General features: G+C 41.8%; 1 protein-coding gene across 1 annotated transcript; it reads right to left on the bottom strand.

Moving 5' to 3' along the window:
• Nucleotides 1–171: 171 nt before the first annotated feature.
• On the bottom strand, nucleotides 172–2,864 carry LOC115751695 (disease resistance protein L6-like). The gene is made up of 2 exons (XM_048280695.1): nucleotides 2,179–2,864; nucleotides 172–1,321 (listed from the first exon to the last, which is right to left on the bottom strand). Exons 1-2 carry the CDS (start codon nucleotides 2,862–2,864, stop codon nucleotides 172–174), a joined length of 1,836 nt encoding a protein of 611 aa, XP_048136652.1.
• Nucleotides 2,865–24,659: the final 21,795 nt, after the last annotated feature.

Here is a 24,659-nt window from a genome sequence, read left to right as displayed (position 1 = left end):
ATAAGCACAACATTTCCTGTGAATGGTCAAGTTTGTCCAATGGTTTTTGGCACAAAAAGGCAATGTCCCAAAATCATAAAAAAAAATTCAATTACTGTCGCAACTCATCTACGAGATACACGGATGGATATATAAATAGATTTTTTCGATAAAAGATTAGAATACATCAAATTACACATATGAAAAAGAGAGGGTAAAGAAGAAAGGAGAGCCATGTGTTACCCGGGCTAGCGGCCTCGCTTTGAAGGGTATTTCGTCAAACCATAGTTTCAGACATCTCTCGGGCCGTTGCCCTTGGCAAAAGATGTTTCTTCCAAGATCTCTCAGCTGATCATGTATTCTAAACCGACCACAATCTCCAATTTTTATTAAGCACCTCAGCTTCAACTCTTCAATTCCTTGATTTGGATAAAACACGCAGTCCTCCCACATGTACATGGCAAATTTGCTATCTTCGCCGACAAAGAAGCAAGCAATATCTAGATAAATCTCCTTGTGTTTAGGTTCCAATGCATCATAACTTATCTTCAATGTCTTTTGGACATCTCTATCCGGTTCGCTTCTTAATTTCTTCAGCACATCTTGCCATACTTTCCTATCTGTTTTTCCGTACAAGTACGAACCTATTACCTTGATAGCTAGGGGAAGCCCACCCATGGTGGATAAGATATCACGAGAGATACCCTCAAAATCCTTCGCACAATGGCTCATGCGAAATGCATGTCTTTTAAATAAAAGCAAAGAATGCACCTCATCTAATTCGTTCAATTCATGCATGTAGTCTACCCGAAATTCGGACTGATCAAGAACAGCTTTATATCTAGTTGTAACAATGATGATACTTCCAGTAGTAAACCAATCACGTTCTCTAGCCAAGGCATTTAGTTGATCTTGGTGATCAACATCATCTAGAAGAATAAGAACCTTTTTTCCTTTAAGTGTAGATTGGATCAAATTAATTCCATCATCAACTATACAAACTTGATGTTCATTTCGCTGTATTTCCTTAATTAGTAGATCTTGTAGATAAGGAATACCCTTGCGGAGAGCTGTTTCTCGTATATCCGGAAGGAAGCTACGATGCACAAAATCATCAGACAGCTCATTGTAGATGACCTTCGCAAAAGTCGTTTTACCAATCCCACCCATGCCATATATCCCAATCATCCGAGCATGACTAGCAGGAGTGTCTACCCAATTCCTAATATTGTTCACATGATCATCAATTCCAACTAAGTGCTTAGTAACATCAAGCTGAAAATCACGTTGCAACGTGCTTAGAACAGTTTTGATAACTCTTTCCACTAATTCTCCTTCATGCCTGTGAAACAACAAAACTCACGATAACTTCGTGGTTATATACCTCACCAAAAGACATCCACATATATGGGGAGGATGGGGTGAATTAACATACACATGTTTTGGTTTTACAAATAACAATGGAGGATGAAATATCACTTCTTCAATAGACAGTCATTTCACTTTTTCCCCTTCCTTCTCTGCCAATAGATAGATCTTGTTGAAATAAAATAAGGTGGTGCACCTGGCTCATTTAGAGTCTTTGTAAGTGTAACGTCTCTTATAAGGCTTAAAGATGATGCCAGTCGAAGAACAAGAGGTCGATTATTTTTTTGGTACCCGCTCCAAGCCAAGGCATTCCACGGGCCTACGTTGAGGACTTGCCATTGATTTTTACAGACCGCCTACCAATAGAGTGTCACTAGCGGGAATCAAACCTAAACAAGGCCGATGCGAAGTGTCTGATCCTAATCAACTAAGCCAACCCCCAGTGGCATTAGGAGGTTGATTTTATATGGTGGTGATCAATCTTTGGAAGACTGAGCATTGAGTCCTTCCTAGGCATATTGGTCAGAGATTGATACTTTCGGTTGGAGGGGTTGTCTTTGTTTTTTGCTCTCTACAGGAGACAATTGTAAAATTCTTGGACACTATGAGGTACTTTGAGTCGAGTTGTTGTTGATTTAGTATTCACGGGAAATCTCGTGGAGTACTGGTGTTTGTTGTCTTCAGGGACACTATGGTTGTTCATGGGACATTTGGGGATGTTTTGTATGCTTGTAATGAAAGTAGTTCATCCACATTTTATTGGCTTTGCGTGAACAAGTAAGCTTACTTAAAAAAAAAAAAAAAAAGAGAAAGTAGGCAAGAGCTACATACCCGTTAGCAATTTTCTCAGATTCCCATCCACTTAAGTAACTCACTTCTTCAAGTGCCCGTTTCCCTTCTTGGATATCCTTCTCATCAAATTGCTTCTTACGTGAAAGGAAGCTCTTCCCAAAACTTCCTTCTAGATGCCGCACATCCGATGGGTCCACTTTGTAAAAGATGGGCAACACTATATGTGGCCTGCTCATATGTGACACGCTCTTCTTGCAATCCATGATATGAATGAGTTCCCGGAGGCACCATTTGCTCGAAGCATAATTTTCAGAAATGATGGGGATCGAGATCTTAGATTGCGTGATGGCATCGAGAAGCTGTGACCCAAATTCCTCGCCAATGGGCAGGTTTTTATCGTCCCTGAACACGCAAATCGGTACGGTCCCCGCATTGACCAGACTGCGGTAGAGGTGATCTGTGAATCCCTTGCGGGTATCCGAGCCTCGAAAGCTCAAGAATATGTCGTATCGATGACTACCTCCTCGGGCGGGTATCGGAGAGACAAAGGAAGGAGCGGATGCTACCTCAGAGCTCTCTTTTTCTGCACTCTTTTTCTTCTTCCTGAGATGATTGAATACAAGCACAGAGAGAAGAATCGGCGCAACCAGCATCACAAACGGGCGACCTAAAACGAAACGGTGCATCCCTCTGTTTGCCTTCCTCTGACTTTGCCCTTTCTCCATGGAAGTCTGATAGGCAAAAATGAAGAGAGGATGCCTTCCTGCTTCAATAAATAAATAAATAAAATAATAAAAAATCAAAATCAATATAAACTTAGTGAAAAGCCCAAATGGAGAGCACATGCTTTCTGGGTGGAAACCATATGTCTTCTGAGCGGTTCCGAACGTAACGCAAAATGTTCAATGAACGAGTCTTTCCTAGGCGGGTGCCTCCTAATTAATCCAATATTAAAAGAGACAAGCTAATTTTGGTCTTTAAACATGGCTACCATGAAAAATTAACTAGAATTAAATGGGTGATGCTCACTTTTTTTTTTTAAGACGTTCTTAAGTGCATGTGAGCCCCATGCATCCCAACTCTTACATCACCTGAGTTTCACATGGGACCACTAATATCAACCCAGATCATCTAAAAAAATTTCTTCGTTCTTATTGGATCAGTTCAAAACCCTCGTTTGAATTTTTAGGGAGCAGAAATAAATGAAATTAATTCAGAGTTGGATCGAATGAATTATTCGCTTCACCCTTTTCTTTGATCAGTGTTTTCATGTAAGCATCTATTCAAAAGCACATGGGCACCTTATATGTCTGCCTTCATCGAGGCGGTGATTACCAGTATTCATAAAATCTAGTATCAAGTATCGGTAATCAATCAAACAGGAAAAGTAATTAATAGAATGCCAAATTAAATAAGAAATTTTTATTGAGACATTAAAAGATGAAAAGGTAATAGAATGTCGTGTGTTCATCAGTTCGCTCTCTCTCAACGAGAATTAGCTCTATCCTAACAATGATAACCTTCCTGATCCATCGCCCTTTTCGAGTTTTCTCATTTTAGCTCTTCTCCCGCCGCATCCAAAATGTCTTAACATGGGTGGATTTGAAGTGGGCCCCGGGCCCCACAACTTTTCAAAATTTCGTTTAGGCTCACTAGTTTGAGAAAATTCACACATTCGTCCATAAATCTTGGCCCCACAAAAAAAAATGCTCCAATTTCTTTACATTCTAAAGTTTGAGAAACCAGTTTAAGAAAATTTTAGCAAAATGGTCTTCCAAATTTTAGAGTTATGTTTTGCAGGAATCATGCTTCCGTTTGTGAAGCACGATATTTGACGAGTAATCATTTCCAAGCTTGAGAAATAATGTATTGGGATAAATGGTTGAGAAAGAATTTCTTGGTGTGGACGGAATGAGTGAACTTTACTATTAGGTCTTATCTCTGTTTCGGTAAATACTAACTAGACGCTCAAAACTATGAGAGGTTCTTTAGGAAGGAAGTTGAATGTGTTAATAATCTAAAAAGTCAAAGAGCTAATCGTGTAGGGAAAGGAAAATTCAAGAACTATAGTCCTCTTTAAAAGATTATTAAGTTAGTCATAAATCAATTTCAAAAGTTTGTAGAATACATCAACTTTCTAAAATGAGGAGACACAAAATTTTCTAGGGAAAATTACCAAAGAAATCTTAAATCTGTTGAAATTATGTCAATTTAATCATAAATCATTGTTTTAGCCAATTTAATCCTAAATATTTTGTATTTGTGCTAATTCAAAACATCTAGCCAACTTTAGCCTGCTAGCATTGACGTGAACACCGACCGATACCGACCTGTCAATTTCTAGTAATCTCTTAATATTTTTAAATTTTCACTAGGTTTTCCTCGTTTCTTTTCTTTCTTTTTCTTTTTCTTTTTTTACCTTCTACTTCTTCGTTCAGCCGGTCAGCCGGATCAGAGATTGGCGGGAGGCGAGGGCGAGGTTGACCTCGTTGTCGCTGGCACAGCCGAGCCTCATTTTGTCTAAAGTATTTGAAATATCTTCCTGACGTAACCAGATACAAATTGATCTATATATCTCAGAATACAGAGGGTGATGTCTTGATCTAGAAAAGGATGAAAAGCGTATGGAACATAATAATCAAGTGGAACGTTGGACTGGGCTACATATAATTCTCAACATTCTTTCTATCATCAGTTGGGCCTTGTTTGGCTAGAAAAATGCAGTCAGTTGCAAGCAATTCCATAAAAGCAATGTGCTGAGCATAATAAAACGGAAGCAGGAAGTCAAGATAGCCATGGACAAGGTGGGGACTTTACCTGGAGGAGCGACGCAAAGATGAAGTTCCAGCAGTGGGTTTGTTTTTTTATTGAGAATGAGTTCAAGCTTGGAGCAGATCAAGCCCTTCTTCTCCTGCACCAAAGGATGAACATAGACGGGCTTTTAATACCAGCAATCGTGTGGCGGATGGCGTTTCTCCGACGAGGCAATTTTACCTCGTCAGCCCTTATCTTTTGAACAAGACCCCCAAGACAATCCCCTCCCTCCACCCCACTGTAGACTTCCAGGACATTTTGCTATTTCTCTTTGTGATTGGACCACGTGGCCACGGTGGTGACGTTTTGCTTTCCCTGCCTTAAATGGAAGAATCCGTACTGACGTTAAAGTCAAGTTGTTCACATTGGAAATTAAATTTTGCTTGATGCTAGCGGAAATAGGCATTGAGACGTAAAGATCACTTTTTAAAGAGGTTATTATTCTTACTTTGTGGAAGAAGAACAGAACTCAAATGCACCTCGAGAAAACTCTCCTGATAAAATATGTGTCAAAAGTTTAGAGATAATGATGTACTTCTTCAATTTGTTCAATATTTTTTTTATTCAACTTAATCATACATTCACAACCACTAACGAAGGATTGCTCGAAAAGCCTATTTAAATTGAAAACGAAGATGCTGACATGGCAACCGTTAGTGTGACGTTAGTGTCTTGGGCACTATAATAGAACAATGCAAGATTTGGTAGGTCTTTGTGAGATCAGAGAATGTCGAGGACCTCCTCTTCAAGCTCTTTCTTCTGAGAATTTTCGAAATCGTCATTCCATTGCATGGTCAACTAGCCTATTTAGGGGCAAGCATGATTCCAGAGTGAAATCGAAAACTAAAGAATTGGACCGGTGTGAATCGATTTGGTTCCGGATTCTAGTGTATATAGGGTAGCTTTCAGGTTCCAAAAATTAGAAAATCAGCTTTGATGAGTATGTTTAAGGTTTTTGGGAACTTGAAATAAGTTTTCGTATTTTTCTTGTTCTATAGTTTTTTGCGGATCCTAAGGTCAGCCAATTGTTCCGATAATAAAGCGAGGAGTCAATAGAAACGACACGTAAATGAGAGATGACAGAGCTCCGGCAAGCTGAGATGCAAAAAGAGGTACAAGACCGGAGAGAGAAGAAGCCTAAACAAGCCTAGGCAACAACTTTCGAGAGGGAAAATATCAAAGAAGGCGAGGAAGGACCAACGAGTAGACGATAGGCTCAAAATGTTGAGAGAGAGAGAGAGAGAGAGAGAGAGAGAGAGAGAGAGAGAGGGGGGCAATTAAATTTTTGATGGGCTGGCACCCCTCTTGTTATATATTGGCTAGCCGGTCATTCCAATATCTAGATTCAAACAGCCTTGCTCTTTCCATCGGAACACGGAATTTGATCAGAATTATGCCTATTGGACAAAACTAGGGAATTTACAAAGTATTGTCTGTGCTCTTTCAATTTGTTGGTGTTGTTATTGTCTTTTTATGGTAATGATGTTGGGGATGCAATTATGGACGTGCATCACTTTTTGGCAAAGCCGTAACTGCTAGAGAAGAAAATCTCGGTGTGTGCTCATCATTGATATTAATGCAAAATTCGGTGATTGATCGCCGGTTGTACTTTGATACTATAACAGACCTGTATTTGTGGAATGAGCAAGTCTCTGCAAACTATATCAAATTGATTTGTCTTTTAGATTTACTTATTTTATTTGATTTCCATCTTTATCTTAAAGTTATGTATTTCTCTCTCAACTGAAATGAAAATATTCCTACCGATAAAAAGAAGAAGAAGAAGACAAAACTAGGGAAGCCAAAGATCCCAAAAGCTAGATTAGATGAATAAACTTGAAGAAGGAAGAATTTCGTCGATGATGATTCGGCATTCCAAATTAGCTCTCAATTGAAGTTGCGCTGCTTCTATAGTGCGTTGCGTAGAGAAAAGAAGTTAGTTTTCTTCTCTGCCTTCTAGATCTGAATTTACTCCATTGGTCCTAGAGAAAATAAGTTGCGGTACGGTCAGGCACCCACAATTGGGTCTATTATGTTTATGGTTGTCGCACTAAAATTATTATGTCTCAACAAGAAAGTTTGGTATTAGAATTGGACCCTATCACTTGCATCAATCTTCTTCATTTCTTAAAATTAAAGAAACACGAGTAATCACAATGTCGTCGTCTTCTTCTTCTTCTTCTTGGCATATTCGGGTTTTTGGGATGTTGAAGGAATCCATATTTTTGCATTGTCATTCTATCTACACTTGGGTTGGGATAATTCTCAAATCAGCTGTACTAGTTAGCCAAATGTGATTTTTAATTGTTTTTTTCATTCGATGGTGCTATCAATATCTCTTCTGTGTAGTGGAAGAATCTATCTATGCTCCAGCGTTATTTCGGCAGTCTGGTAAATGATAGAACATTTACGTTTGGAGCACCTGACAATTCACAATAATGTTCTCACGGCGGCCCAAGTGGTTGTATCAAAAAAGATTAAATTTTGAGAGGGGGCGTTTCTTGAGATATATATTTCAAGTCGTCTCATTAAACAGGCAATCCCTAGTGAAACACTTCCAACATAATGCTAGCTGATCGAAGATCATAAGAGCAAAATGATACAAGGACCAGTCAAAATTGAGCATTAGTACATTAATGGGTCCATCGCCAGAGTGGAATGACTACTCTACGCAAAATGGTTCGAACTTACAAATCCATCAAGTTCTTGAATTAGAAACCATCCTCCATGGCCCAACTCTTCATCATTTTTTCTGAGAAAACTGAAATTAACTCCTGAAGTCTCTTGCAATTCCTAAAGTCCATGGAAATGAGGCTCTTCCTGTTTCCGATAGAAAGGAGAATCTGCTCTGGTCGATACAATCCTTAAGGATGAGAATCTCCAAGCTTCTGAAAGCTAAGAGGTCGGGTGCATGTGTCATTGGCTCAAAGATTCCTTGGCCGCGGAACAGCCCGTGGGGTGCCTAGCGTGTCGCGGAAGACCAGGCCAGCCCTTTTTCTATAGTTATTCATGGAACACTCAGACGAATATCTCTCTCGTATCAGGTCATACCATGCCCAGCTTATCTTAGGCTTCCTTTGTATCGAGCGATAAAATACTACGTTAGGCACAACAATTGGTTTCGAACTGCCATGGCCTCGTCAGAAGAGCGGCATCAGCTCCCGACCAGTTTGTACACGAGAGGCCAAACCCGCCTTCAAAGCTCCTAAGGAATGTATTCTATTTGATCCTAGAACTCTTAGCACAAACCGATCTAACACCACTCCTCCAGACCTAGTTGATTCTTACCTTTTGCATCTCTCATGAGTTATGTTTGACACCAACAAGCATCACTTCAAGGTTTTCGAGTGTGGGAGGACTCAACGGCACCAATCATTTGATCCCCCGCATCGTTCGAGGGACACAAACTCCCGGCCCGTGTCACGTGTATATAACGCGCATTCCTCACTCTAAGCAACCTTTAGCTTGGTACATTTTCAAATTGTTCATTTGTCTATGTCTGCTCCTCTTTGTCGAGTCTTTCATATGAGCCTTTGTCGAGACAAATGCCCGAAGTAAGAGGGAAACAATAATCATGAGAATTACTTTAGATCAAATATTGACTTTCCTCTCGTAAACAATTCACCAGTAGTTTTATTTTGCGTTAAGAGTCATTTCAAATGAGAAATTACTGTCTTCTTGGAAACCTTTTCATTAAACTCTTGGCTGCAATTGACAGGTTATTTGCTGATTCCCCGACATTCGGTTTTTCCACGAAAATAGTTTCTCTTCCAGCAGCAAAATTGGAGCTTGAAGTGGACATCTTAACGGTAATCTTGTTAACAAATTTGATTTGATACTTAAACTTCACGTACAAAGAGCACCTGCACATGCTGTCTTCCTGCGATCACGATGTCATATGAAGAGCATTAACAACCGGGAGCACATGATAAGCGCCAATAGCGAAGAACCTTGGAACGCCTTTCCATAATGTCTCAAGACCTGCCTGCATCTCCGTCCTATGGTTTTTGGGGACTTTCTCCGAATTTCATGAAATGCAGGTTAAACCTACACAAGAAGGAGAGGTTTTACTAATCATCAAAACATCATTTGCACCAACACAAAAATCTGGGGACATATCTCGCCTCACATTCCAGGTGTTTCTGATTAGTTCGCAGTTGGACCGCGATTAACAGAGACTTCATTCGCTGGCCGATGAAAAGGAAAACAACAGGCTTGGGTAAGCAATTAGCAACACTCTCCTTGTTTGCGCTTTGGAACGGAACTGGCGTTAATAAGATTAAGCTGAAAAGGCGATGTGCGTAAACTACAGAACAGAAAGATGTGCTTGTTACTTGGTTTGTTTCCCAATATCCAATCAGCAAAATCAGCAATACGGGATAGTTTGCTAGGAAGCAAATTTGGACTGTACAAATTCAAGACCGCATACACGAGGACTGAGCATTTCAGTCAGAAACATATCTGATAATGTTCAAAGGATATTATCAAACCAATAAACTGATAGAAAGTGGAGGAGATTGTCATCATGCCTTCTTGTATGCCGGTTTTCAGGTGACATTCCACAGCTCATAAGTAATAAGCATACATGAGGAATAGTAGTTTTCTTGGAATGTCCAGGACAAGCATCAACGGAACCAACCCACCTTGCGTAGCGTAAATTTCCAATGCTTCAGGGATCATAATGAAAGATTGGGGGGCAAAATTAGGTTCATAAACACTATTTATCAAAATTCCCCGCTATTGATCGAGCTTTGCACCTCGGACTATTTGGAAGAATTGATGCTACGAGCAACGATTGAACCTCCTCGCTTGGTTTGGTTCCGGCCTCAACGGGTACAGAGTCGCGAGCATTGCCCGGGGAAGCTGTTTAATGCCCTGCCACTTCTATTACTGTCACACCCCGATTCTCCAAGAAAAAGGGCATGACACGGCCGTCCTCCTTTACTCAAAGGACGCAGCCTCAAAGTAAGAACAAAAACCTGATATCCAAATTATATACCTCCACATATAAAATGATAAACATGTCACAAGTTCACAAAAATTCAGAGCTCATCTCCCAAACCGGAAAGACAAACACATATAGCTTTCCATCTAGCTCGAACTCACCAACTATATACAACTTATCCCAAAAATATATCCCCACTATCCACAAAGTAGTCTTGTAGCTAACGTACGCTCGACCCTATTTGCGACTCGCCGATAAACCTGAAAGACAAAAGAGATAACGGAGTGAGCAACCACAGCTCAATGAGAAATACAATATCTTCTAAGCGGATCGAGAAATCACTATGCAATCGTTAAAATAAAACAAAAGCAACTCGTAGTAATAACAACTATCAATGGCTTAAACCATTGATTAATCTCATTAAACTAACTTTCGATGGTCCATCCATCGAATAATCTCATACTCATCATCAACTATGGCCACGTTTAACGCCGTGGCAAGGCGACCAAGTTTACCCCTCTTGGTTAGGTCTACCACTCATTTTAGCCGGTGGTTCGGCTCAATGACGTCCCGACAGTATGCATACTACCCCCACCTCGGTGGGTTCTAATCATAGGGATATGAGCATTAATCACAATACCAACATCTAGAAAATCACAACAATCCAGCTTAACAAACCAAATACATAGCCTTGCTCAGAAATATGTTTCTCAAACAGCATTTCAGTAAAACAATCGTCAACAACCATATCAAATAATAAAATGGGTAGTAATAGCTCGATCCGGTTTATGCAAAAATAATGCTCGAAACATCACATTACTTCACCTTGTCGAGAAAATCAAACCACCGCACACGTGATCATCTTTAAAGCATGAGTTTTATAAATTCTTAGAAGATAAAGTACATCTCACATTAAAAAGTCGCAATCCAACCTATCGAAGTCACTCGAACCGACTCATCCAAATCCTATTCAATATATAGAAAAACGGATCAAATCGAGTAACAAGTCATCCTAACGTATGACTTAGCTAAACTACACTTATTTAGTGACAAAACAACTACTACGGGCCAACAGAAACTTATCCCTAACAGAAAAATCAATGCTGTCAGCTAAGGCAGCTTGCGCGCCAAAACCGTTAAGGCCATAACTTCCTCCACCGAACTCCGTTTCAAGCCATCTTACTGTCCACGCGAAGCTTGTTCAACGTATTACAAAAGTCTCAACATAGCCAACCTCAGCCGATAACTGGAAACTAATAAAATCAGGCCTCGAAGTTTACTGTTCGCGCATACTGTAGCGCACCAGAATTGAAAATCTTGTTCCGGGTAAACCGTAGTGTCAAATTAAGATCCGTCGAATCCTACGGGTCCATAACATCCTAAAGTTTCATTCCCAAGCAAAAATGTGGCCAATTGCCCACGAGATAGGACACAGCAACTCAGTTTGCCCCAAAATCCGAATTTTGCCCTAAATCCAAAAATCACTTCAATAGAGAGGGAAGAGAGGGCGAGCGCTTACCACGTGCTGCGACACGTAGGGAAATGACTTCAGCGAAGTGCTCGTGGAGGGTGGCGCGCGCACGTGACTGGTTTCTATTTCTCTTTTTCCCTTTTCTCCTTTCTCCTTTTTTTCTTCTCTTCTTTCTTTCCCTTTTCCCCTTTCTGTTTTCTTTCTTTCTTCTCTTTATAGATGGAAGACTCCCGATGCCTCTTTTTGGAGAAACCATCTGCTCTCTTATTTTTTTATTTTTTTATTTTACCAGTGGGTCCTACCACTTGTTTTGACCTAGTCAAAAAAACTCAAATATTACATTCTACCCTCCTTAAAAAAAATTTCGTCCTCGAAATTTAGACGTACCTTATTCATCAAATAAGTGAGGATATTTGCGTCTCGCTTCCTCCTCAAGCTCCCAAGTGGCCTCCCTCTCCGTGTGGTTTTGCCATTGAATTTTCACGTAAGGGATTGTACGACGCCGTAATACTTGATCTTTCCTATCCACGATGCGTAAAGGCTGCTCTTCATAAGCTAAGTCTTCCCTTAACCTCAAAGGAGTATAATCTAATATATGATCGGGACTTGGCACATATTTTCGCAATAAAGATACATGAAACACGTCATGCACTCCAGATAACGCTGGTGGCAATGCCAATCTATAAGCAACCTCGCCAATCCTCTCCAATATCAAGAACGGTCCCACATATCTAGGACTCGGCTTGCCACGCGTTCCAAATCTCATAACGCCCCGCATAGGAGAGACTTTCAGAAATACATGATCGCCCACATCGAATTCTAACTTACGTCGTTTGAGATCCGCATAACTTTTCTCGCGACTTTGTGCTGTCCTTAAACGCTCTCGAACAAGTTTGACTTTCTCTTCTGATTGCTGTATAAACTCGGGACCGCTTAGTCTTTTCTCACCTACATCATCCCAACAAACTGGTGTCCCGCACTTTCGACCATATAAAGCTTCAAAAGGAGCCATCTTGATGCTGGAATGGTAGCTGTTATTATAAGAGAATTCCGCCAAATGGAGGTGCTCGTCCCAAGAGCCGCCAAAATCAATAGCACATGCTCTCGGCATATCCTCTAAAGTCTGAATGGTTCTCTCCGACCGGCCGTCCGTTTGTGGATGAAATGTCTGTCTGAAGTTGAGTCTAGTACCCAACGCTCTTTGAAGACTCTTCCAAAAGTTGGACACGAACCGTGGATCCCCGTCAGAAACAATGCTCACTGGAACCCCATGAAGCTTGACTATTTCATTCACGTACCGCTTCGCCATGTCTTCAAGTGAGAGACCAAATCTATATGACAAGAAGTGAGCAGATTTAGTCAATCGATCAACAATCACCCATATAGCATTCTTACCACTTGGTGTCCTCGGTAAACCGACGATGAAATCCATGGTAATATGCTCCCACTTCCATTTAGGTATCTCAAGTGGGTGTAGCTGTCCACCTGGTTTTTGATGTTCAATCTTTACCCGTCGGCAAACAAGACACTGGTCAACAAATTTGACAATATCTTTCTTCATGTTGACCCACCGTAAGTTTTCTCTCAAATCTCTATACATTTTAGTGCTTCCCGGATGAATAGAAAATCTGGTGTTGTGGGCTTCCTGCAATATCTCCTTTTTCAATTCTGACTCATCGGGGACACAGAGTCGACCACGAAATCTCAATGACTCATCGGCATGAATACCGAAGTCCTCTTGCCTTCCAGCTTCGACACCTTCTTTAATCTTTTTCAACCGAGGATCATCCTTCTCTTTCGCTTTGACTTTATCTATCAACGTGGGTTGTACTCTAAGATTAGCTAACTGGGCGCCAAGATGATGTATCAACACCTCTAAGTCCAACTTTCGCATGTCCTCGAGAATAGGCTTCTGAGAAGTAAGTACACTTGCCATATTTCCGGACGATTTACGACTCAAGGCATCAGCTACTACATTAGCCTTACCCGGATGGTAATTGATGGACAAGTCATAATCTTTCAAAAATTCTAACCACCTCCTCTGCCTCATATTCAACTCTTTACGAGTAAAGATATACTTCAAACTCTTGTGATCCGTAAAAACTTCGCATTTTTCACCATACAAATAGTGCCGCCATATTTTCAAGGCAAACACAACAGCCGCTAACTCCAAATCATGGGTGGGATAGTTCTTTTCATGTGCTTTTAACTGTCTAGAGGCATAAGCGATGACTTTACCATCTTGCATAAGAACGCAGCCTAAACCTTCTTTAGACGCATCACAATAGATAGTGAAGCCACCAGTTCCTGAAGGCAAAGTCAATATAGGAGCTATCACTAACCGCCTCTTCAATTCTTGGAAACTACTCTCACACCGATCCGACCATACGAACTTGACGCCCTTCCGAGTTAGGCGAGTAAGTGGATTAGCAATTTTGGAAAACCCCTCCACAAATCGCCCGTAATAACCAACTAACCCAAGAAAACTTCTCACTTCAAGAACATTGGTGGGGCATCTCCACCGAACGATCGCTTCAACTTTCTTCGGGTCAACCGAAATACCATCCTTCGAGATTACATGGCCCAAAAATTCAATGTGATCAAGCCAAAACGCACACTTACTGAATTTTGCATACGCTTTCTTGTCACGCAAAGTCTGCAAAACAATCCTCAAATGTTTCTCATGTTCTTCCGGATTCCTCGAATACACGAGAATGTCATCAATGAATACCACAATAAATCGATCAAGATATTGCCCGAACACCCCGTTCATCAAGTCCATGAAAGCAGAAGGTGCGTTTGTTAATCCAAAAGGCATGACAAGAAATTCATAATGGCCATACCTCGTCCTAAAAGCGGTTTTAGGCACATCATCCGCTTTAATCTTCAACCGATGATACCCGGAGCGAAGGTCAATCTTAGAAAATACTTGAGCTCCCCGGAGTTGATCAAATAAATCGTCAATCCGAGGCAAAGGATATTTATTTTTGATCGTTACCTTATTAAGCTCGCGGTAGTCTATGCATAGCCTCATACTACCGTCTTTCTTTTTCACAAACAATACAGGAGCTCCCCAAGGTGAAACACTAGGTCGGATGAATCCCTTATCCAGGAGTTCTTGCAGCTGTGTTTTCAACTCTCTTAATTCAGTTGGTGCCATTCGATACGGTGCCTTAGAAATGGGTGTAGTGCCGGGCATCGGATCGATGGAAAACTCGATCTCTCTATCAAGAGGCAAACCAGGCAAGTCTTCAGGAAATACATCCGGAAAATCTCGAACAACGGGAACATTTTCCAGCTTTACCACATCCTTATTTGTGTCTCTCACATAAGCCAAATAACCATGACAACCCTTCTTCAAAAGCTTTCTTGCTTGCAAAACCGAAATCAACCCCGGAAAGATAACCTTACAACTTCCCGAGAAAAAGAATTCAGCCTGATTTGGAGGTCGAAAAATAACTTTTTTGGCATAACAATCAACCGTAGCATGATAAGTTGATAACCAATCCATTCCTAGAATGACATCGAAATCTTGTATATTTAATTCTACAAGATCCACAGGCATCTCGACATCATCAATCCGAAGCATACATCTCTTATATACACGATCAGCAATCAAAAAATCCCCAGTGGGAGTATCCACACGCAAATCACCATCAAGCGACTTAGGCGGCACATTAAGTTTCTTAGCAAAGTTCATGGAAACAAATGAATGTGTTGCACCAGGATCAAATAAGGCGTAAGCATATCGTGAGGCAATAGAAACATCACCGCCACAACAAAGATTAGATGCCGCTGCATCCTCCTCTGTCATCGCAAAGACCTTCCCACTTGTCCTTTGCCTTTGTTGATTCTCCTGTGGTCTATCAACCGGAGGTGCATTTTTCCGCATAGGGCAAGTGCGTGCTAAGTGTCCGGGTCGTCCACATACAAAACAAGATCTGTTATCTGCTGGAGCCTTCCTTTGCATAGGACAGTTTTGTCGTATATGTCCCGCCTTTCCACATAAAAAGCAAACTCCAGTCCTCCAATAACATTGACCACTATGAAGTTTCCCACAAGTAGTGCAAGGCTCAAGAATAGCTCGACTCTTTGCCTTCTCAATCCCGCTAAAGCCCCTTTGCTTGTTACCCTCACTTAGACGACTTTCTTGAAAATTTCGAACCTTGTGCCTCTTATGTTGAGGAGCACCCGCGATGCCGCTCTCCAAGATCTCTTGCTCAATCCCGATTGCTCGTTCCAGCACGTCCTCATAAGTTGTCGGTAGGAGGGACGCGAGTTCAAAACGAATCTCGGGTCGTAATCCCCTTTGAAAGTGCTCCGCTTTGTCCTTCTCATCAGCCACAAAACTCCCGGCAAATCTACTCATTTGGTTGAAACGACCCGCATATTCCAAAACGGTAGACTCGCCTTGTGATATTTGTAGGAAATCACTTTTCATCTTCGATTGAAAAGACTTTGGAAAGAATTGAGCATTGAAAGCCGCCTTGAAGTCCCTCCAATAAATGGTCGCATCCTCATCTCCAAGAGTGGTCTTCAATCCCTCCCACCAATACTCGGCTTCACCCTCCAAGTATTGGGTTGCAAAGTTAACCTTTTTATCCTCGGGGACTTCTTCAACTTTAAAGATTCCTTCGATCTTCCTAATCCAACGTTCTGCCATAAGAGGATCGGTTTTCCCATCATAAGTTGGTGGCTTCGCCTTCCCGAATTGAGCAAAGGTATAAACTCGATCACCGCTAGGTTCAATAACTCCGGATACATTATTGTGGGCCCTTGGCTGTTGGCTTTGCTCTCTTGTTTCTTGTGAGTCTGCTCTCATATCATCTTGACGTCTTGTCGAAGGCTTGCCTCTAGAGCCTTGAGGCACATCCCTAGGATCGAAGTCAAAAGCCCTCTTGCCCCTATCTCTGACAAGAGAAACAAGTGGTGGATCCGAATCGGAGCTCATAACTACCCGAAACCACCCATAGAACATAACCTTAGTATCTAAAAAGATAACGCGTTAACATCTATCACACAATCTCACAACGTCCCATATCTATACCCAAAAATCATAGCTTATGCTCTGATACCAACAAATGTCACACCCCGATTCTCCAAGAAAAAGGGCATGACACGGCCGTCCTCCTTTACTCAAAGGACGCAGCCTCAAAGTAAGAACAAAAACCCGATATCCAAATTATATACCTCCACATATAAAATGATAAACATGTCACAAGTTCACAAAAATTCAGAGCTCATCTCCCAAACCGGAAAGACAAACACATATAGCTTTCCATCTAGCTCGAACTCACCAACTATATACAACTTATCCCAAAAATATATCCCCACTATCCACAAAGTAGTCTTGTAGCTAACGTACGCTCGACCCTATTTGCGACTCGCCGATAAACCCGAAAGACAAAAGAGATAACGGAGTGAGCAACCACAGCTCGGTGAGAAATACAATATCTTCTAAGCGGATCGAGAAATCACTATGCAATCGTTAAAATAAAACAAAAGCAACTCGTAGTAATAACAACTATCAATGGCTTAAACCATTGATTAATCTCATTAAACTAACTTTCGATGGTCCATCCATCGAATAATCTCATACTCATCATCAACTATGGCCACGTTTAACGCCGTGGCAAGGCGACCAAGTTTACCCCTCTTGGTTAGGTCTACCACTCATTTTAGCCGGTGGTTCGGCTCAATGACGTCCCGACAAGATGCATACTACCCCCACCTCGGTGGGTTCTAATCATAGGGATATGAGCATTAATCACAATACCAACATCCAGAAAATCACAACAATCCAGCTTAACAAACCAAATACATAGCCTTGCTCGAAATATGTTTCTCAAACAGCATTTCAAGTAAAACAATCGTCAACAACCATATCAAATAATAAAATGGGTAGTAATAGCTCGATCCGGTTTATGCAAAAATAATGCTCGAAACATCACATTACTTCACCTTGTCGAGAAAATCAAACCACCGCACACGTGATCATCTTTAAAGCATGAGTTTTATAAATTCTTAGAAGATAAAGTACATCTCACATTAAAAAGTCGCAATCCAACCTATCGAAGTCACTCGAACCGACTCATCCAAATCCTATTCAATATATAGAAAAACGGATCAAATCGAGTAACAAGTCATCCTAACGTATGACTTAGCTAAACTACACTTATTTAGTGACAAAACAACTACTACGGGCCAACAGAAACTTATCCCTAACAGAAAAATCAATGCTGTCAGCTAAGGCAGCTTGCGCGCCAAAACCGTTAAGGCCATAACTTCCTCCACCGAACTCCGTTTCAAGCCATCTTACTGTCCACGCGAAGCTTGTTCAACGTATTACAAAAGTCTCAACATAGCCAACCTCAGCCGATAACTGGAAACTAACAAAATCAGGCCTCGAAGTTTACTGTTCGCGCGTACTGTAGCGCACCAGAATTGAAAATCTTGTTCCGGGTAAACCGTAGTGTCAAATTAAGATCCGTCGAATCCTACGGGTCCATAACATCCTAAAGTTTCATTCCCAAGCAAAAATGTGGCCAATTGCCCACGAGATAGGACACAGCAACTCAGTTTGCCCCAAAATCCGAATTTTGCCCTAAATCCAAAAATCACTTCAATAGAGAGGGAAGAGAGGGCGAGCGCTTACCACGTGCTGCGACACGTAGGGAAATGACTTCAGCGAAGTGCTCGTGGAGGGTGGCGCGCGCACGTGACTGGTTTCTATTTCTCTTTTTCCCTTTTCTCCTTTCTCCTTTTTTTCTTCTCTTCTTTCTTTCCCTTTTCCCCTTTCTGTTTTCTTTCTTTCTTCTCTTTATAGATGGAAGACTCCCGATGCCTCTTTTTGGAGAAACCATCTGCTCTCTTATTTTTTTATTTTTTTATTTTACCAGTGGGTCCTACCACTTGTTTTGACCTAGTCAAAAAAACTCAAATATTACAATTACTATCTCGAATCGATGGCATGATTGTTTATACCCTCTTCACAGAGCAAGCACCCTAAGTTTGTCCCTCCGGAAAGCCAAGTTTGTCTTCAGCTTTCTAACAACTTCGCCAGTTGTGTTACGAACATTACGTTGAAGTCATTCTACTTTTCTAGCTAGCCATTCATAATTCACACGTGTCTAGATCCAAACGCCCTTGCTCTTTCCATTGGAACATCGAAGTTGATTCAATTGTACATTGGACGAAAACTAAAGAAACAGATGGAATCCCAGTGTTTTTTCTTCTTCTTCTTCTTCTACTAGGGGCATATTCGGAATTTTGGGAGGTTAAAGTAGTCAATATCTTCACGTTGTCACTCTTTCTTTGCATGGGTCGGCATAATTCTCAAATCAGATTGGCCAGATATGATTTCTATTTGTTTTTTCATTCGATGGTGCTGTTGAGACTCAAGAGTTGCTGCCATTCAATTCCATGTATATTGGACCTATCTCTTCTGTTAAGCAAAAAAAAAAAAAAAGGTCAAATTTACGCTCGATCGTTATGTCGTGAGTTCGATATATAATAGACCTTTTACGCTCTGAGCATCTAATAATTCGCAATATCTTCTCGTGGCGGTCTAGCTCTTGAGATGTTGTGCCAAATTAGATTCATTTTGGAAAGAAGGCATTTCATGAGATAGATTTTCGAGTCGCCTCGTTACACAGGCAATCCATCGAGGACCAGCCAAGCACGAGCATTAGCTCATTAATGGGTTCATTCGCCAGAGTTGACTCACACTCTACACAAAATGGTTCAAACTTACAAATCTGGTCAAGTTTTGAATTAGAAACCAAACCGTCCTCCATGGCCCAACTCTTCATCTTTTCTTCTGAGAAGAGAGGAGATTAACTCCCGAAGCCCCCTGCAATTCCTCAAACTCCAAGGAAGCGAGGCTCTTAACGTCCCCGATAGAACAGCGAATCTGCTCCGGTCCTGTACAGTGTACAATGCTTAAGGATAAGAATCTCCAATTGTTTGAAAGCTGACAGGTCCAGTGTACATCTCGAAACATAGCAACCTCGAAAAATAGCGATCTGCAAGTCTCATGACTTTCAGCTGCTTTGCCATCTACAAGAATGAAAGACGTTGCAGTATGTTTGCTCGATAGAAATTAATATGAAAAGAAAAAGTGGGTGTGCCTTTTTTCCTTCCATCTTACCATGATTGAACTTCATGCTTCGAATGATCTCTAATTGTGCTCGATATCAACACCAGCACCAGCACATGTAGTTTCTCCCAATGCAAATGGGGTGGCCTCAAAAGTTGTAGGACATCCCTTCCACTCAAGCTATTTTAATTCAGACAACGGCTGCGAAAAATCTCCAATAAAATCGGCATTCCTCACTCGAAGGAACCTTAGGCTTGTTGCATTTTCAGTTTGCTCATTTGTGTGCGTCTGCTTCTCTTTGTCGAGTCTTTCGTCTGAGCCTCTGCCGAGACGAGTGCCCGAATCTTTGCAGATACCTGTTAAAGGTAAAAAATAGTCATAAGAATCACTTGAGATCAACTATGAATTCCTATTAATATCCTCTCGCAAATGATGCACCAATAGTTCGATTTTGCATTAATAAATGAGAAACTACTGTCTTCGTGGGAAACTTTCATTGGAAATCTCAGCTGCAATTGGCAGATTATTTGCTGATTCCACGACATTCGCTTTTTCCACGAAAATAGTTTCTCTTCCAGTCACAAAACTGTAGATTGAAGTGGACATCTTAACGGTGATCTTGTTTAACGGATTTGATTCAATACCTGTACTTCACATACGGAGCCACCTGCACATGTGGTCTTCCTGCAATCACTTTGAGATTCGGCCTTCGCTAAAGAATGGCACGATGTCAAAGCTTGCAAAGGAGTGCTTCAACACATGAGACGAGGTCGCTTTATATCAAGAATGTCACGCCCCGATCTTTGAGCACGCGGCTTCCCTACCAACTCGTCCCTCGGGTCATAAAGGATAGCGTCTCGGGCACGCTACTGACCTTTGAGATTAAGTACGCATGCGGAAACGTATAATACTCCTAGACAATATCATACTATAGGGATAGAAAAGCAGGAAACATGTTAGCGCGAAAATATCATTTTATTGACAGACTCGTCTTATCCAATCAAGACAATACACTATTTAGCTCCATACTTCAGAGTGGGTAGGGTCAACTCGTATCTACTTCGGGGAAGGGGCTATGTCAACATAGCCCTCAGCATCAATTCCAACAAAACCCTAAACCCCATCAATTCGGACCTCAAAAAGGTTAACCACAACGGGGTAAGAAATAAATCTCGGTAAGTCAACGCCTAAGCCTGGCTAGGGCGTTGATTCGTCCGGAACATCCTATTAATCAATCACATGTAATTTACCCATCATGAACCACATAATATATAAGGACAACTTGATACGTCGGTCACCCCAAATCAATTCACTAGTAGAATATCACACAATTCGATCGACATAACTAGGGTTATTTAATTAGGCACACTAGTCGGTGGATGCCAATGCTCTAGTCAACCGATGCTCTCTTTGGCAAGACAAAGCATCATTCCATTTCTTTCGGCCATGGCAACCGATAGTCCCCCCGGTACCCCCGGGATGGACATGTCCGAAATCGTCCCCTGGTACCCCCGGGCCGACGATCATAATCCCCCTAGTACCCCTGGGTCGACGATCATAATCCCCCTGGTACTCCCGGAACGGATATAATAGGTATCTTGAATAACGTTCCCTGGTACCCCCGAGCCAACGATAATGATCCCCCTGGTACCCCCGGGACGGATACATTAAGTATTTTTTGATATCGTCCCCTGGTACCCCCGTACGACGAAAAACCATCATATGGTTACACAAGCATGCCCATCGATCAAGCCGGTTTATCAATTTTCCTTATAGGCGGATGCTCGCACAGACTTGTACAAAGCCTCGACCCAAGGCTGTTTTCACGTCAATCCATGCAATTGATATCAAATATAGTCATACGAATGCACGAAATTATGCACTGATCTCTCGCATGCATCACGGGCGATTTTACCCTCAAATCGAACATCCAATCCATCAATAGTCAATCAAAGTATTCAATCGGACAATCGATATAAATGATTGATCCAAGCAAGTCAATCAATTCAATCATGAATATTTGATCGAATTATGCACATTTATGTTCAACTCAAGAGACACTTTAATATTAGCCGATTCGATTAGTCAATCGATCGTACACTCTGTCTCTAATCCATCGCTCACTTCCGAATCAATCAATAATGATCATTCAATCAACCAATCTCATCCAATTAGCCATAGAATCCTAGCTAATTAGACTAACTTAACCAATTAGGACCATTGAACTTAAACCAAGTTTCTAACTTAATCCGGCCCTAATTGAGCTACCTAAACACCTAATAATCTAAATAAACTAATCCGAACGTAATTAATGACCTAACCAAGGATTAGAGGTTGACTCACCGTTAATTACGCGAGGTTAGGCCAACGATGATCCTCAGAAAAATCTTCAGCACGAACTTTGAGCTCGAACGGATCGCGAACCAAAATCTTCGAACTACGGACCCAACTTCTAATTTAACACGTCCGCGGGCCTAATATAAGGCCCAATTTAACAGCCCACAGCAGATTGGGCCGAGGCCCAACTCGCAGACCCAACAGAAACTGGCCCAGCCCCAAAACAGGGGAAACAGTAGCTGGCCGGGGCTGTGATGGCTCCTACGGTGGGCTACAGGCGGCGAACGGCTTCGGGGTTGGCGGTGGAGGTGCAAGATGGTCGGAGGAAGGTTGTGGGGGCCGGTGGTGGCTCACGGTGGGCGGAGCAGGCGTCAGCGACCAGCAAACAGAAGCTGCAGCAACAACAGAGCAGGGGAAGCTGAAACAGGGGAGGAGATCGGGAGCTGTTCCGGGGTTCCGACGGAGACGGGACGTCGCACGGCTGATGGAAAAAGTTTAAAGGGGTGTTGGGGAGTGTTTGGTGGCCGGAGGTGGAAGGAGAAAGGCGGCGTGGCGGCGATTGGAAGCTGGACACAGAACCGGTATCACAGAAACCCAAAACAGAGCAAGCTGGGGTTCGGGGCTGTTCCAGCCTTTCCAGTGACTTCGCGGCGGCTGCAAGCAGGGAAAGGCGTTACAGAAGGTCAGAGGTGGTGGCTGGAGGTCGAGGTGGTGGTCGTGGGGGTGGTGGCAGCTCGGAGCAGCTGCACCAGCTCTGCAACCCCAATCCCAGCGGAAAACAGAGCAGCTCGGAAAGACTTCTTACAGCCGGCTTTCCGGCGGCTCCGGCGGTGCAGCGGTGGTCCGGCGGTGTCGAGGGGGTTCTATAGGTGTCGTAGTTTGTCGTGGAAGCTTGGGGCAGCAGAAGTTATGGCCAGAAATGAAGAAAGGAGAGGGAGAAAAGAGGATGGGGGAAAGTCGGTTAAAAAGAGGGGGGGTAACGTGTGTGTGTGTGTGAGAGAGAGAGAGCTTAATTTAGCTGGCCGAGTAAAAAGAGAACACCAGACTTGGGAGAAGTAAGCAATTTGCAACACTTTCCTTATTTGTGCTTAGGAACAGAACCGATGTTAACAAGATAGTGCTGAAAAGGTGAAGTGCCTAAACTACAGAACAGAAGGATGTACTTGTTACTTGGTTTTGTCAAATATCCAGTTACCAAAACCAGCAATACTTGATAGATTGCTAGGAGGCCATCAACTTTACAAGCTCAACGCCACATACATCAGAACTGAGCTTATCAAATCAGAAGCCTGTATACATCATTCGAAGGATATCACCAGACTAATAAACTGATGGAAAATGGAGGAGACAGTATGACTAGCGATGCATACCGCCCTCTGCAGAGCCTCATTGAGTTCTGGAGTGATATGATTAGAATGCAACTGCGTCAAACAACTCTGGATCAAGGCAACATGCAGAAAAAGGAGTAGGTACATATTTGGTGAACAGAAAGGTAGAACCTAATGAGCATACAGTAAACAGTTTCAATTGAAAAAACTACATTCACAATCGTTCATGTACGTGCTGTTAAGACCAGATAAAGTGCTTAGATCTTCACAAGCATCAGAACTTCCTCAGGACACTCCAGTTGGCCCACGAGCGGCTTTGAAGTTGGCACACAACATGGCCCTCAGCTGTTGCAGATGCTTCCTCTGCAGAATCCCTCTTCTTCATCTTGATAGGTCTCTGCTATGGAATTTGAAGTTCCTCAGCCAAATTATTCAAAGCCAAATCATCATCTGATAAATTGATTCCATGACAACAATAGGATCAAACATGATGCAAACTAATTCGCAAATTCTTGAGCTCTTTACTGCAGCTTTTTTCACAGAACGGGCAAAATTTTGTCCCAATTATGCCAAAAGTCATCGATACAGCTCATTGAATCGAAATCCAAAGTAAGCTCGATCATTATATAGACCAACCAGACCCGTCGCAGAAGCAGCTCCAATTTATCTAGCTTTCCAAAACAACAATTTGAATATTGGTTCTAAAAAGCTGGTCTCCAATCACAAAGGACAGACTAGCCAAAACCACTTGTCATTTGTTTTTTTTTAGCACCAACCAGGAAACTTGAAATTGTCATCTTTATTTTAGCTCAGTTTCTCATACTTACTGGGAATTCATGCTTGTCTTGGAGAATTCAAGAGGAACATCAAGGGAACAATGAGAAACTTGACAGGGATCAATCACCACGGAAAATCGAAAGGTGCTTGTTCTTATCAGGATATCTGCCATTAGTCAAATTTGACATACAAAAGAACTCACAAAGAAATTCAAAATGGCCAAGGCTTTACCCAGCAAAAAAAAAAATAGTTTGCGAACAGTCCCAAAAATGAATTACGGGCGAGGATTATATTAGTGAGTAGTAGAACATCATCAGCCTCTAGATAAAAAAAATTAAATCCTGGGGTTTACATAGAGGGGAAGTTTGAATCACTAAGCAATTCTTGTATACCGTTGTTGAAATTTTCCTTCGTTGCCTCGCAAGCCGCTAATCCCTTTGCAATCTACAGCAAGTATACGTAGGCAAATCCAGAGCTTCCAAATTCCATCATATAGAAACCCAGAGAGGAGCAAACCGTTCTTCCAAAAGACAGCCTCAAGAAAAGTATTACTCTATTCGCTTATGCTGGTCGTTGAAAGATGAAGAATCTTATTAGATGACCGATGCCCTTCTATTGTACGCAGACCCACATTTGGGAAGCTTCTACGCCCAATCCCCACACTCCTTCAATTATGTAAGACTAGGAATTTAGGAAAGTACAGAACTCTGTCAAGGAAAAATTTCCTGTCAAAGAAGATAGTAATGAAAC

The sequence above is a fragment of the Rhodamnia argentea genome, chromosome 6 (genome assembly GCF_020921035.1).
Source record: "Rhodamnia argentea isolate NSW1041297 chromosome 6, ASM2092103v1, whole genome shotgun sequence".
In the NCBI taxonomy this organism is placed as follows: Eukaryota; Viridiplantae; Streptophyta; class Magnoliopsida; order Myrtales; family Myrtaceae; genus Rhodamnia; species Rhodamnia argentea.
This window is presented reverse-complemented; position numbering and strand designations above follow the sequence as displayed.

Coding starts and splice junctions, on each gene's coding strand:
- LOC115751695 (XM_048280695.1), bottom strand. CDS start 2,864: ATGGAGAAAGGGCAAAGTCAGAGGAAGGCAAACAGAGGGATGCACCGT. Junction 1,322..2,178: donor TCTGAGAAAATTGCTAACGG/GTATGTAGCTCT, acceptor GTTGTTTCACAG/GCATGAAGGAGAATTAGTGG.